Below are 16,773 nucleotides of genomic sequence, written 5' to 3' on the forward strand. Positions count from 1 at the left end.
CACCGGCACCTACGGCGTGACATCAAAGGGGGAGGTCTCATAGAGCAAGCAGACGCATTGAGGAGAAGAGGGACGTTCACACACAGGTGATGGGGTTTGGTAAGTTTGTTTTCTCTTATATATAACGATCTTGTTAATGTATGTGATACTATGTCCTGATGAAAGTTCCTAAGTGAACTGAAACGTTTTGGGATCTTCAATAAAAAATATCTTCCTTTTTTCACAAGACCTAGAGTGCTGACTACCTTTATCATTTTTGGTATATATTTATATATATAGACACATATACGTCATATACATATTTGCAGGGATTAAACGCAAAGGAAAAAACCTGAATGGACCCAAAAGTATGGAAACTTAGGGACTTATAATAAAACAGGTCAAAAGGCCGAGATAGAGGAACAGAACAGCAAATAGCCTATTACCAAGTACAGAGACATAGAAATAGGATAATAAAGTTAGTGAATGCCTAAAACCAAACATAGAGGCATATAATAATGTAACAAAAATGGCAGATAGCAGTGAATGCACAAGAGAAAACACCAGATATATAAATCACAGAGGCCTAGAGAAAGTGAATTACGTGGCAAATGCATATTAAAAGGCACAATAAATGAACCCAGCAGCTGTATTAAAATGCACTAGGTAAAATTACAACAAGATGTTGAACCAGGAAAGAGACATTCAGATGTTTTCTGGTTTCCAAGTGCATCAGATGTTACTTTTACCCAATTTAACCCCTTAACCCCTTAAGGACAGACGACGGATATATTCCGTCATGATTCCCTTTTATTCCAGAAGTTGTGTCATTAAGGGGTTTTAAGGACCAAACTTCTGGAATAAAAGGGAATCATGACACATCATGTGTCCTTAAGGGGTTAATGACACTCAATTTATCTACATGAAGGGAATTAAAGACTGAGTCAGTCCTGTTGATAATTGAACACATAACCCCCAAGAGATGAACAGATTATGATGAAGCATTAGCCCACTGAGCTATCTCACAACACTTAGCTGAATTGCCTGCAATAAAAGGTTTAACAGAGGCCTAGGAATAAGTGAATCAAGAGGCTATAATAAAAGGCCCAACAGAGGCCTATTAAAAAGTTAATCTAGTTGCTATATTAAAAGGCATATATGATTATATTATCAGTGTATTTTGAGATATATGTGTATATATCTCAAAGTACAATTATAATGAAATCATATATATGCTATATATGTATAATATATTATAAAATGCTTTAATTATTTTATAATATATTATACATATATAATGTATGTATAATATATATTGTAACGAACGCTGGCATTGCAGATAGCCGTTCGTCTGTTTCCTCCAAAATTGCTAGAGGCTGAGTGATTATAGCTCGCAGTTCGGGTGTTGATTTGAACATTCTCCAGACGAAGTACAGCATCCAAGTATATTCCCCATGCAAATTAGACGGATACCCAATGTGGCGGACTCAGTGGCGTACACACACTCCATGGGGCCCCGGTGCGAAACTGATCCGTGGGCTTCCCCCCCTCTCCCCCCTGACTGTGGGCCCCTCCCCCCGCCATCACATACATACAGACACAAACACATACACACACCCCCGACAGACACATACATACATACACACATGCAGACACATACATACAGAGACACACACGCAGACACATACATACAGAGACACACACATACATACACACATACAGAGACACAGACACAAACATACATATACAGACATACAGATACACACACACACACACATACAGAGACAGACACACAATCATACACACATACAGAGACACAGACATACATACACACAGAGACACAGACACACATACATACGGATACACACACACACACACACACACACAGACAGACACACACATACAGAGACACAGACACACACATACATACACAGACATACATACAGATACACACACAGAGACACAGACACACACATACATACACACATACAGAGACACAGACACACATACATACACACATACAAACACACAGACATACATACACACATACAGAGACACAGGCACAGACATACACACATACAGAGACACAGACATACATACACACATACAGAGACACAGACATACATACAGAGACACAAATACACAAAATGTTTCCTACCATGTGTGACCTTCCCTGGGGTCCAGTGGTGGCTCAGCCTGATGGGAGTCAGAGTTCCCACTCTGACTCCCTCCTCTTTTCTGTTTCCTCCCGCGCGGGCTCTCAGTATGCTGGGAGGAGTGACGTGCGGTCACTTCCTCCCAGCAGTGATGATGTAATCACAGGGGGCCCGGTCGCGCTCTTAAAGTGCCCAGCGCAGACCGGGCCCCCTTACAATCCATGTCCATCGGGTGGCCCTGACAGCATGGGCCACCCGATGGACCCCTTAACATGCGGCCTCGGCGGTTTGCCGCACGGGCCGGGGTCGCAAAGCGTGGCAGCTGCTACCCGGTCGTGGGGGCCGCAGGGCGGCCGGGCCCCCTGGAGTGCCAGACCCGGTCGCAGCTGTGACCCCTGCAACCGCGGTACGTACGCCACTGGGCGGACTCCCTGATGAGAAGAAGGGTTTCGCCACCAGAGATGTTCTTTTCAACCTATTAAGAGGAATGCTTAAAAGAGCTAGTGATTATAACACTCCAAAGAGCAATCCCAAGAGCAGCGATTATAGCAGGTAAAGCTTTCCTCTACAAGCACGTGACAAGGCTCTGTGTTGAGGGTAAACAGGAACTGAATTTTAATGGTGCCATGCTGGTCTTTTATGACAATCCCCATGCAAGGGGTACGCCCACATGGACCTTGTTGGGGACTCCAACACAAAGACACAGACCAATAAGAATAGTGATTAAACGAAACTCCCATAACAAACATAGAATCCCTCCCCCTCTGCCTGGGAGATAATTGAGTCAGATACTGTATCAATTCAACTATCTCCAGGCAGAAAAAACACAAATCACCCAGATCAGTTATGGGGTTCAAGATTTCTATGGAAGTCATATTTTGACCGACCACACGCCTGGTCCCATGCCCAAAACAGTTCCAGATAATCAGGCTGTCTGGCCGGTCTGCTTTGGGGATTCGAAGTACAGTTCGAAATTCCAAACTTAGCCGTTTGTGGATAAAGTCAGTGTATGTCTCTTGTTCGTGAGTTTCTTTTTACCGAACGCTGTTCGACTCCCGTTCGAATAGCCAAACATCCATGGAAGGTAAAGTTTAGCTCTGTTCGATTTGAGTTCCTTGAACTCGGCGACCAAACACCGCTCATTGTACTCGCGGCTTAAGGTGGCCACCACCACATGGTCAAATAGCCCTACGAATGGCTTTGGGAGTTACTTCGAACTGCTTCACAAACAGTATTTCTTTACCACAGAGGCCATAGTCACAGGGTGATCCGTCACACCCAAACATCAGCCTAAACTAGATGAAGGGTACAACAGGCATGGTTATTCAGGCTAACCGCCCGGTTTATATGCAGTTACAAATGTACAGGGTTTACGTTGACATATTCCAGGGGCATCCCCCACTGGACCGGAGAAAGGACAGTGACAAAATACATTCTGCAGTTACATTGGCTCTCAGTTCCAGGACACTCCTACATACAATAATATAATCCTTCCCCATGTCCTAGGGAGATAATTGAGTCAAGCACTATTCTAAACTTAATTTTCTCCAAACACAAAAAACACACATTTCCACAAAACCCAGAAAGTACCCCAAACTCCATGGAAACCCCACAAAGTCATATCCCCTGATAGCCCTGATCTGGGGGACCAACATATTCAAAAATCACCCAATCAGGGGTTTGGGAGTTCCACGGAAGTCTTAATTTGACCGACCGCACACGAGGCTCCTGCCCAGAAATAGCTCCATGAAATTAGGCTGTGCGGTCGGTCTATTTAGAAAAGTCTAAAAACTGAACAAATACAAAGTTCGCAAAGTTGACTGGCGTTCAGGGAGACGAGTGTCCGATTTTAGTTCCAGACACTCGACAACCAAATCCATTCGTACGAACAATATGGCCACCGTTTTCTCCTGCACGTGGCGTTCAGCTATACGAAAGGCGGCCACACAGAGAGAGCACTTAACTTGCGGTCTGCTTTATCGTTAATGAGCCAGGGGGGTGCCTGGGGAACTGCTTGACAGTTCAGGCTGTGCCCCTGCTGGCAGCTCAATAGACTCCTATCATGGTGATCACATTGCCCTGAAAGGCCACGGTGGCCGGAGCTGCTGCAGGTGGACTGCTGGGGTCTCGGCAGTTCCCCCTGACCGGGATCACCAGTCCAGGTAAGTCCAGGGGTCATTTTTGCTGCGGACGTACTGGGTACATCCGCGGTCATTGACAGACGTTTTCTGTCGGACGTACCCAGTATGTCCATGGTAGGGAAGGGGTTAAGTGTGCCCATACATAATATAGAGGCATGTGTTTTTTGTTTTTTTTAAATGAACGATATCCCCTATGTTATCTTATATTTTTATGTAATGTGAAACTGTCATGCTGGGTATAGGTTTGCAGTTTTCTACCATGTGGCTTGAATCATGTTACAGAATTTCCCTAAATAGTATTAAAATATCATATTTTAATTAATTCCTATAACTCCTGTCTCCTGCTGAGAGCATCAATCTTGTTTTCATTGGGTGTTAAACTTGCTCTAAGACACACCTCTCCTGCATACCCATATTTGGAAAGCACAGACTTGCTTTCCATAGCAGGTCAAAAGTCCCCAACACATTATGTTGGCTTTTTGTACCTAAACCTCATCTGTTGTCTCTCTTCCGTCTCAGATTGATTGTTCAACACTGCTGTAATAAATCATTCTGGCTGTTTTCCCCCTCTCTCCTTGCTGCTGTTGGTGGTGCTGCTCTGCACCACACACACACGTACACACATACTGCTATCCAATATACACAAACACACACGCACACTGCCCCTCAATACACACACACCCTTCCTAAATACACACACACACAAACTGCCCTCAATACACACACACATACACACTCACACTGCCCCCAATACACACCCACTGCCCCCCAATACACACACTGCCCCCAATACATTCACAAACACACTTCCCCCAATACACACACACTGCACCCGAATAGACATACACACACACACACTGCCTTCCCATACACACACACTGCACCCCTCACACACACTACTGCCCCTATTTCCTACTACTACTGGGAGGGCACCATGGCACCATAACTACTACAGCGAGCTGTGGTGGTTATTGTGCCTGGATTGTTTCTTTAAATAATCTACCAGTGCCCCTCCCGAGATTAGGTTCTGGACCTGCCCCTGGGTATTTAACACAATACTCAAAAAATGTAAAATATTTTGCTCATAACTTCTACAAAGCTATTGCAACTAAAGAAAAACAACTCAAAATAGATTCACTTATTAGTCCCGATTCCAAAAATTCCCTTTGTGTCTAGAATTTCAATCTATTTTTGAAAGCTATACGGCAAGCAGTGAATTGTGGTTTCAAAACTAATGCTTACCCAAATTAGGCATGCTAGCAATTAAAGTTGATAGCAGTTGCAGAATCCAAAATCGCTATACATAAATATAATGTTGTAGAAAGTAAGCTTATCAGGGCACTAAAACTATCAGCATTTTGACAGTGTTCATCAAACCATTACATCGTCAACCCAGCCAAAACTGCTGGGTATACTTAATCTTTTGTGACTTTTGCAAATGTGTCATCTTCAGAGTTCATTTCACAGACCATGTATGTCTCACTACTGTAAAGACTACTGATTTGTATTCTGCTACTGCCACAGAGTACAGCAACACCCCACATGTATATATTTGCCCAATTTTGGAGGCTATAGGGATAGGGTCATGCCTTAATTTTGCCAAGCCTCTTTAAATGCTTCATAGATATGCTATTTGGTGGTGACATCTTAGTGCAACCTTTGGACTCAGTCAAGAAAGGCGTAATATACTGTGAAGTTGCACATGAGTTTGGAATTTTGGTCTTTGGAGCATTCATACTTCAATTTCATTACTTCTGGTAGAGGGAATTATATTTCCTGATTTTTTTTCTATAACATGCAGTGACAAAATTAAAGGTAAATACAGGAAAAACTGTATTGAAGCTGTAGTTGTGTCTTAACAAATGTGGCAATCTGGGTCTTGACAGTCCAAGCTAAAATACACTATTGTTTTAAAATGCAAATAAAACGATTCAAATTTTCCCAAATCTGTTTATTTAAGGAAGTTTCAAACATGCCTGTGAGTTAAGCCAATCAATTTACTGCCCTTTGTCCCAAGGACAGGGTCTGTGGAGTTTTTTTTTTTTCACCATGAACTTTTTGCCTGACTAAATCTTAGCCCACCCATCTGCTAGCTAACAATGCCTATTCTCTTATGCCTTTCATCCTAATAAACAGGGAAGTAAATTATCTGTGTATATTCTTTCTTCCTTGTTTTTTTTTTTTCTTCATTGTGTTTTTGCCAGGCATTAGGATAAATCCAATCACACTCCTTACCTTTTTCTCTTAGGGCATTATTAATAAAATCTGCTGCAGGATAGAAATAGACACTCATATCAAAAGTTGGTGAATCCTGAGCTTCTATACCCATGTATGAAATATTCATTCCTTTGTAATCTTCACCCCCTCTCCAGCGACTATGCGAGGCATTTAGAACATGCGTGATGCACTTTTTCAACAATTCACCTTTGTTGGCTGCAATTTCCCTGGAAAGAGAGGCACTTAAATAAAAAAAATGCTGGTTTACGTTGTGCATATCATACTGTCTGTTTTCTTTTTATATATGCTCTGTATATTGTATGCAATATTGCATGAGGCTCTGAAATGTGTGCTTTGATGTTTATGTATGTAGTTTTCTTAGCTTGTCATCTACGAGGAAACATAATAGTAACTCATGTATAAATAAAGCCAACTCTGGCTTCATACAACCTCATTATAAACCACCAGATTGAAAGGTTATAAACCACAAGATTGACCACCTCCTGTCCGTTGTCCGCACCCGTATGGCCAACTCGCGCTTACAGGACTTCTCGTGGAATAGCCTGCCTACTGCCATCAGACTCTCCCCTAGTCTTGCATCTTTTAAGAAGTGCCTTAAGACCCATCTCTTTAGGAAAGCTTATAGCCTCCAAGACTAACCCTTACCTCACATACCTGTCTCTTGCCCTCTCCTAAAGGGCAGCCCACCTTATTTGATTGCAAATTCCTGTCCTAATGTGTTTTACACCCCACCTCGTATAGAATGTAAGCTCGATTGAGCAGGGTCCTCTTCAACCTATTGTTCCTGTAAGTTTATTTGTAATTTCCTATTTATAGTTAAATCCCATCTCATAATATTGTAAAGCGCTACGGAATCTTTTACAAATTTTTTTTTTTTTTTATACTTTTGTTTTTACCAATTAGGCTAGTACCAGGACTTACATTCTGGTCATCCCCAAATTAGCAGGAGTTACACTATCAAACAGTGGACTACTATTTGCTGTTCTTAATAACAATAACATTTGATGTTCTTAACCCCTTAAGGACCGCTGACGGTTCAGGACCGTCAGCGGTAAAACGTGCGTTTGGACCGCTGACGGTCCTGAACCGTCATAACGGTTTTGGGCAACTTACCTGATCGCCGTCGGTCCCACGGCGGCAATCAGCTCTCCTCCCGTTCCAGGGGGGTTGCCTGTCTGCCCGGGCAGTCCCCCCTCGGCAGATCAGGACCCCACGGCCATGTGATCACTCGATCACATGACCGCAATAGGTGTCTGTGTATCTGCCTGCAGGGGGACTGTCTGTGCTGACAGGCAGTCTCCCTGCAAGTAAAAAATCATAAAATAAAGTGTAAAAAAAAAGAAATCAGTGTAAAAAAAAATAAAAATAATATGTGTATATATATATGATATATATACATGTATTATATCTATATATACCTATATATAATATATGTATATATAATATATATAATGTCACACTTTTATATATTAATATAAAAATACACTTATATTTAAATTACACACGAATATATACAATATATATAATAACTATATATATGGTATATATATATATTATTATAAAATACAAATAATATGTTAATAAAAATAAATAACAAAAAATAAAAATAATTTTTAATAATTAAAAAACATTATATATATATTCAATTTTATTCTAACAGTATTTTGATATTGATATATATATATTTATATCAAAATACACTTAGAATGTAATGATATATATATCTATGTATAAATAAATAAATAAAAATAATACAAAATATACATATGTCCACATACATAATTACATAAATAATTTCATAAATATACACGTAGACGTCAAAAACATAAATATGTATATATATTAAAATTCTACGTGCATATTTATGTAATATTTTTACCTAATTAAGTAATTTTAATGATTGCAATTTGAGGGACCTGCCTGCCAACCCAGGCCAAAAGTCCAGATAATTTAATTTGCTAGCACTGTGTTTAACCCTGTAACTTTCTATGACACCCTAAATCCTGTACATGGGGGTACTGTTTTACTCGGGAGACTTCGCTGAACACAAATATTAGTGTTTCAAAACAGTAAAACATATCACAGCGATGATATTGTCAGTGAAAGTGAAGTTTTTTGCATTTTTCACACACAAACAGCTCTTTCACTGAGGATATTATTGCTGTGATATATTTTACTGTTCTGATACACTAATATTTGTGTTCAGCGAAGTCTCCTGAGTATAACAGTACCCCACATGTAGAGGTTTTATAGTGTTTGTGAAAGTTACAGGGTCAAATATAAGGCTTGATTTTACTTTTTTTTTTTTTATTGAAATTTGTCAGATTGGTTAGGTTGCCTTTGAGAGCGTATGGTAGCCAAGGAATGAGAATTAGCCCCATGATGGCATACCATTTGCAAAAGAAGACAACCCTAGGTATTGCAAATGGGGTATGTTCAGCCTTTTTTAGTAGCCACTTAGTCACAAACACCGGCCAAAGTTAGCGTTTTTTGCATTTTTAACACACAAACAAATATAAATGCTAACTTTGGCCAGTGTTTGTGACTAGGTGGCTACTAAAAAAGACTGGACATACCCCATTTTGAATACCCTGGGTTGTCTTCTTTAAAAAATATGTACATGTTAGGTGTGTTTCGGGGATTTATGACAGATAACGGTGTAACAATGTCACTATTGATACATTAAAAATATATATATATTGAAACAGCAATTTCCTACTTGTATTTATAGGCCTATAACTTGCAAAAAAAAGCAATAAAGCATGTAAACACTGGGTGTTTTTAAACTCGGGACAAAATTTTGAATCTATTTAGCAGTTTTTTTCATTAGCTTTTGTAGATAAGTAAAAGATTTTTCAAGTAAAAGTCCAAAAACATGTTTTTTTTTTATTTTTCACCATATTTTTTTTTTTTTTTTAAATACAATATATGTCATAATATAAATACTGGTATGTAAAGAAAGCCCTTCTTGTCGTGAAAAAAACAATATATAACTTGTATGGGAACCGTAAATGAGAGAGCGGAAAATTACAGCTAAACACAAACACCACAAAAGTGTCAAAACTGCTCTGGTCCTTAACGTACAAACATCGCAAAAACAGGCCGGTCCTTAAGGGGTTAATAGAACAATCCAGTGCACTAAAGCTTTAGGGGTAAACTGACTTTCCCTTTTTCTTATTTTCAAAAGCTCCAATTTCAATAGCAATCAGCACTTTTATAAATTATCTTAGCTGCAACTACCTGATGTTTTAGATAGTAATTAGATTCAGTGCTGAGATTCTATTGGCTGAGTGAATGAATGTGTGCCCTATATCCACAATGTTTCTCAAAGAGAAGCATTGGATTGACCTGGATATCATCAGCATTAATCAGGGGTCAAGTCCTGGGGAATAAAGTGTGGGAACTCTCCCAAGATTCCCTCTCCCCCCCAAAAAAATAATAAAATACACTCTTGTATTCATGTATATACACACACGCGTGCACACACAGAGACACACATATACATATACGCCTGCACACACACACTCAGACACATGCACATACACTCACACACAGACATACATTCACAGAGACACACACACACATACATTCACAGACACATACATTCACAGACACATACACTCAAACACACTCACACTCAGACACACACACACAGACACACACATGCACGCAGACACACACACAGACACACACACACAGACACACATACTCAGACACACACACTCACAGACACACACACTCACAGACACACATACTCAGACACACATACTCAGACACACACACTCACAGACACACACACACTCACAGAACACATACATACACTCAGACACACACATTTACAGACACACACATACTCAGACACATACACTCACAGACACATGCACATACACTCACACACTCACACTCAGACACACACACACACACACTCAGACACACACACACACACTCAGAAACACACATATTCACAGACACAAACACATTCACAGACACACACACATTCCCAGACACGTTCACAGACACACACATGCATTCACAGACACACACACACATACATTCACAGGCACACACACATTCACAGACACACACACATTCACAGACACGCACACTTACATTCAGTCACACACACACACACATACATGCACAGTCACAGACACACACATACATTCACAGACACACACATACATTCCGACACACACAAACATTCACAGACACACACATACATTCAGACACACACAAACATTCACAGACACACATACATTCACAGTCACACACACACACACACATACATTCACAGACACACAGATACTCAGACACTCACACACACACACAGAAATTGTTTGTTTGTTTTTTAACAAAAAAATGTCCACCCAGCCTCCCTACCTGGAGAGCTGGCGTGGACGTGGTGTTCCTGGGGTCCAGTGGGGCAGGCGTCTGTCTCCATATCACACGCGGCGAGGGAGCTGTGTCCTCTCTGCTCCCTCGCGCCGCGCAGGCTGTCTGCTGATGCTGGGAGCCGGAATATGACGTCATATTCCGGCTCCCAGCATCAGCAAACAGCGCGCAGCGAGAGGGAGCAGAGAGGACACAGCTCCCTCGCCGCGTGTGACAGAGAGAGAGCCGCCCGCTGGGGGGGGGGGGGGGGGGTCCAGCAGGTGGCCATTAGGCCACCTCTTGGGCCCCCCCATGACAGAGGGAACACGGGGGGGCATTTGGGAGCAGCATGAGTCCTGCAGCAACAGCGGGAACGGCGTTCCTGCTCAAAAGAAAGTGCAGGAACGCCGTTCCCACGCATTCCTGCAGGACTCGAGCCCTGGCATTAATGATCTGACAGGGGTGAAGCACAACTGTGTCATGAAAACAGTTTCCTCTCTCAAAATATTTATTTATTAAAAAAATTGAGGGCCCTTAATCTTAACCCCGCTCCTCCACAAAAGAAACAAAAGCCCAAAACATTCCAATGTTAAAAATGTATTTTTAATGTTACAGTGTTCCTTTAATTCATCTCCTATCGCCTATTCCCTTTATCTCGTGTAACTTGCATACTCTAGTAACATCCCGGTTGTATCACAACTCTTGTGTCATACTAATGTAGCATAAGCTTACTCTTTTACACTCACCATGTCTTGCCTATCCTTCTGCTCGGAGAATAGCATATATATTTCATTAAGACTTGTTAGTTTACAATGTCGGGGGGTGGAGCGATGACGTAGCGTACGTTGCATGCGTCCTCGTGGAAGGCGGTTGAGGGGGCGATCCAGGGAGCCGACCAAGAGCTGAGGGGATGGCTCAATCTACCCGGTGTATTACCTGGGGTGCTTCATGGATCCCCACATAATGGTCAAAAAGGACCAGATGCTGGGCTGAGAAGTAGGGAGCTACTCACCTTTCTGCCGGACAGAGTTATGTACTTCAGCCAGCTTCTCCACTGATAAGGTTACCAAGGGAGTACAATTAGCAAGAACCTAACACATTGATATCAGGAGAAAACAGCAATTTGCAATAAAGCAGATCTGGAGTACATCTCCAAAAGCTAAGTGCCCAATGTTAGAAAAATGGATGCACATAGTCTGTAGGAGATTGTACAAATATAATAGCATAAATATTTGGTCATTTGATTACTAAAGGGTGCTTGAGAAAGAGGGGAAAATATAGGACATTATAAAGAGCAGAATTCAGGGAGCAATATACATTTAATTTTGCTCACTGTGTTGACTGCCTGACAGTCTTAAGTGGGTCGGGTAAATACTTTCTGTGGTGTCTTTTGTTTGTTTGTTTGATTTATTTTTTCTCTATTGCTGTTCCTTCCAGCCCCCTCTCATCCATCCCTATTCTTTCTATTTTTTTGCATTAAATTCACTACTCCATTAAAATAGGAATAAGTGAATGTGAAATAGAATAAGAAAGAAAAAATATAACTGGGCACAAAAGCGGAGATGTGAAGGAAATGTTTAATACAAAAGGAATATCATAACAAGCAAAAGATATCTTTATTCCAAAAAGTTTACAATCTCTAGAGAGGGATTAAACAAACCCAAGAAACAAAATGGCTACTCAAAAGATACAAAATGGCAAGCATTTGAAAAAAGAAAAAAAACAGGAAACAGCCTTTCCTTTTTTTCACGACATCCCCCGGGTAATAAGTCAAACCTGGAGGAATCTCTCCTATCAAATATCCCACTGTAGGGAGATATTAACAAAGGACAAACAGAGGAAAATCAAGAGTCAAGAGAAGGGGGGAGGGGGGAGGGGCGGAGCTGACAGCCGAACTGACTGGTCGCACTCACTGTGAGCTCCATAAGTTTCCAGCACAAACTACTAATAAAAATGACTATATTTAACTCCAACTCACTTAACCAAGCCGTGCTCACCGGGTACGATTGGCAGAGATGGTCAGGAAAAACTAAAAGCAGAAACCTGAGCAGCCCCGACCTGGCACAAGCATTGGGGATCTGTGGCAGCGCGCACATGGCGCCCCGGAGCCTGACATGGCCACATACATCGACTACTTTGAGGAGTCAGATGAACAACTTTCGGACCCCGAGGAACCATGCTCACCCACTAAGCAGACGCCACCGCAGCCCAAACAGCAGCCGGACTCAACCCCGGTCACGAAGGCAGTAATGTAAGAACTGCTGGCGGAACTCCGTCGACACATACAGACAGACGTGGCGGACATACGAAGGGACATACAGGGCATGACAGGCCGCATGGTCTCCCTTGAACAGGACACCCGAAACCACACGCAGCAAATAACCGGGTTGCAGCAGAAAATAAAGTCACTGCGACAACAGCACATGGTCTTAGACGTAAAGATGGTGGCAATGGAGGACACACGCTGTGCTCAAAATATTAAAATAAGAGGCATAGCAGACTCAATATTGGACACTGAACTTCCACACTACCTGAGGCGCCTGATGAACGCACTGCTCCCACCGAGGCAGGCCAAAGGACTGTGCCTAGATGGGGTATTCAGAATCCCCAAACCGTCAACTGCCCCAGCAGCGGCACCAAGGGACCTGATTGTTAGGTTCCAGAAGCGACAAGATAAAATGGCTGAAATGACCGCCATTAAGGACAACACACCATATGTTTTTGAGGGCATGGCCCTCACTTTTTATGCAGACTTGTCCAGGGGAACCATGGCCTGGCGAGCATCCCTTAGATCTTTTACTTCCCACTTCCCTGCTACGCATGCATAACATCACCTACCAGTGGCGCTCGTCCCACAAGCTCCAGGTGACCCACGGAGCAGCTACAATCTTGATAACAGACCTGCTAGAAGCGAAGACGCACCTCTCAACACTAGGCCTTCCAGCAGACCCGATGCAGCAACCCCGCTCAACTTCTCACCCTCACCAGTGGAACCCGGCAACCTTTAGAGACATTTGTTCCAAGGGGGTTCAATCACGCGACACAGAAGACGGCCCCGGCCTGAATATCCCTTGCGGGCCAGCAGAGCCACGCCAACCACTCCAACTGCAACCCTGGGGTTGCCAGAGGACTGAACATATTTCGCTGTTAATCTGTTTTGTTTGTACCTTTTTCACTGAGGCACCCACACACCCTCAGAGACACCCCTGCAGCCATATAGCACTTAGCCACACATAGCCCTCCCGCACCCATGACCTCCCACGATGCCAGGACAGTGGCCCTCACTCAACACCATCACCTACCGATACTGGTTCCCACTGCCGAACCCCAAAGGGAGAGGCTGGGGGACACGTAGAATACATCTCACGGACAAGGCAGTTCGCCCCCCCCACCCCCCCAGTGCAGCTAACACCAGGCTACACAATGGAGTACTAAGCAAATGTCTATTAACCTTCTAACATTCCTCTAGCAGACTGCCACCCTATTGTTAAGACACCTCGCCTTTTACACACCCATGGCTTACTCTGCGACACGACCATATAAGAGTTGAACCTGCTGTCAGCCATACTTATAGCACATGTGCATAGTTGGTCCTTAAAACGTTTATTTTTTAATCTTTAAGAGTAGCACTAGTTGTCCGTCATACTAACAGCATGCATGTATTGTAAATCTCTACAACCTTTATTCTTTCACCTTGTGGTTACTACAAAACATCATAGTCGTTAGCTAGGATGTGCTGTTAAACAAAGCATGCTATGTATGATAAAACCACTAAATGAGTCAAGCAATTAACCTCGCATCTCACATTGTTGCGCCATACATGTTTAACCTGAATACCTAACCTTAAAAAATGTGCATTGTCTCAACTGCCATAATGTTGTTGTTGTTTTTTTGTGGACCACCTAGTTTGCTTCAGCTATTGTGGCAGAGCAAACACGCTTGTTATTCACTTGCATGAACAAAATAAAGAATTTAAAAAAATAAAAAGAGTCAAGCGAAGGAAGAAACGAATGTGACCATCTACTCAGACACCAAGATACACAATTTTGGAAATTGAGAGAAGAAATACAAATTAATACCCTGGATATTAAGAAAGAACTGCTGACTCTTTTTATTTTATTTTTTTTAATTATTTATTTGTGTGTGCTTGGTTTATCACGTTATCAGAATCATACGGAGACAGTGGTATGACTTAATTTCAAGCGGAACAATGAAGTAGCGTTAACAGTGGTGTTTCAAAGTTGTAAGCACATTTTCATATAGCAAGCAAGTTGGGTGACATACCAGGGGTCGACAAGGTTGCAACAGGTATGGTGGCATGTACGTTATTCCCCTGGTTTACTCCAAGTGTGAGAGTGTAAGTATGCTTCCTAGTTCGGCTACGATGTGTCAGTGTGTGTGGGAGCATGTGTATAAGTGTTACAGGCTGTTTCAAGTGTGTGGGTTTGGATGCTTGTGTGTACTCATCTGTGGAGCTTTTAATAGTTCCAGGCTAGCTGGGATAACATGTGTGCAGGGTGCTCCGGTGTGTGTTGTACCTTGTGTGGCATCTCGTCTATCCCCTTATCCCTGGGGGTGGCGTGGGTGGGCGGAGTGGCATTAACCAGAGTGGGCGCCAGTGTTTTATCAGTCGTGGGGGGCTGTCTGCCGCTTTTGTGAGAGAGGGGGCCCCCAGACTGCGGTTGCATTAAAATAAAAGAGATACCAAAGAAAAGAAAAAGAGAAGAAAAAAACAAACAAAAAGGAAAGGAACACAGAGACTTGCATGCAGTGTAACGTGGGATGAGAGAGTTGCAATAGTACAATTTAAAAGTAAACATGGGAGTTAGTGGTCAGGGGATTTACTACCCCTCATCATATGAGGTCTAGGTCCTCCTTTTGGAAGCTGTAACCATGCCATGCATATTGTCTCTGGGTTCAGTCCTTGTGCAGGGTCAGATGGTTAGAGTCTGTGGATCTCGTTGATTGTTCAGGAGTGGTGATGTCATCTGGGTCCATGCTCTCCAGTTGGCTTGCGGTCCTGGAGGTGAGTTGTGGGGGCTGTAGTCCCACTGCCCTTAGGAAGGTGGGGGCTCCGGATGGGGATGCAAAGTGGTGTGCACTCCCGTTGTGATGGACGAGCAGTGCGCCCATATTCCCCCATCTGGAGGCTATGCCTGCTTTGTCACGGATCCAAAGGTCTTTCGCCTCAGCAATGTGGCTCTAGTAATGTCCTGGAAGAAGGAGAGCTGGGCGCCCTCAAAAGCCAGCGGTGTTTTACCTTTTATGGCAGTCATTTTTTGTATCTTGTCGGATACCGTCACCAAGCACAGAATAACATCTCTGGGTGTGCTGGGTGGTAGGTGTACGGAGTTCGTCACTCTGTAGATCCCGTCCAGAGCTATTTTCTTGGTGGTTGCCTGGGGTAATATTGTTGTGAGCATCTGCCGTGTGTAGTGTGGTAGCTCCTCAGTCGTGACCGCGGTGGGGATACCCCTGATTTTGATATGCGTCCGACGTTGTTTGTCCTCCAGGGACATAATTTGACCAGCGAGTACATGTTGCTCTGCTTGGAGTCGTTGGACCGAGTCCTTGAGGGTGGACACTGTGTCCTGGATGTTTGTGATGTCTGCCTCCACAGTTCCAACCCTTTCCGTTACGCTTTGTATGTCAGCTTTAACCATCGCAACGTCTGATGCCAGCAATTTTTGTATGTTAATCAGGAGGGCTTTTAGGTCCCCTTTAGTAGTGGGGGCAGAGTCCTCTTGGGGTTCAGGTGTCAGCGGGTGGTCCACCGGGGGAGCCGTTATCATGGCTGGCTCAACTCGGTCGGGTTCGGGTGACGGGCCAGCGGGGGATCGATGTGTGGTATGTGTACTGGCTCTGATTGTGCAGGCCGAAGCCACAGC

At 43.0% G+C, this 16,773-nt stretch overlaps 1 protein-coding gene across 1 annotated transcript in view; it reads right to left on the bottom strand.

Annotated features, from left to right (window-relative positions):
• DUSP26 (dual specificity phosphatase 26) overlaps window positions 1-16,773 on the bottom strand; it is a 54,998-nt gene that overhangs the window by 20,179 nt on the left and 18,046 nt on the right. The window contains exon 3 of the mRNA XM_063448677.1: window positions 6,512-6,720. Within this exon, the coding sequence (XP_063304747.1) occupies window positions 6,512-6,720 (209 nt within the window). The remainder of the gene's footprint in view (window positions 1-6,511; window positions 6,721-16,773) is intronic.

The sequence above is a fragment of the Pelobates fuscus genome, chromosome 3 (assembly GCF_036172605.1).
Source record: "Pelobates fuscus isolate aPelFus1 chromosome 3, aPelFus1.pri, whole genome shotgun sequence".
In the NCBI taxonomy this organism is placed as follows: domain Eukaryota; kingdom Metazoa; phylum Chordata; class Amphibia; order Anura; family Pelobatidae; genus Pelobates; species Pelobates fuscus.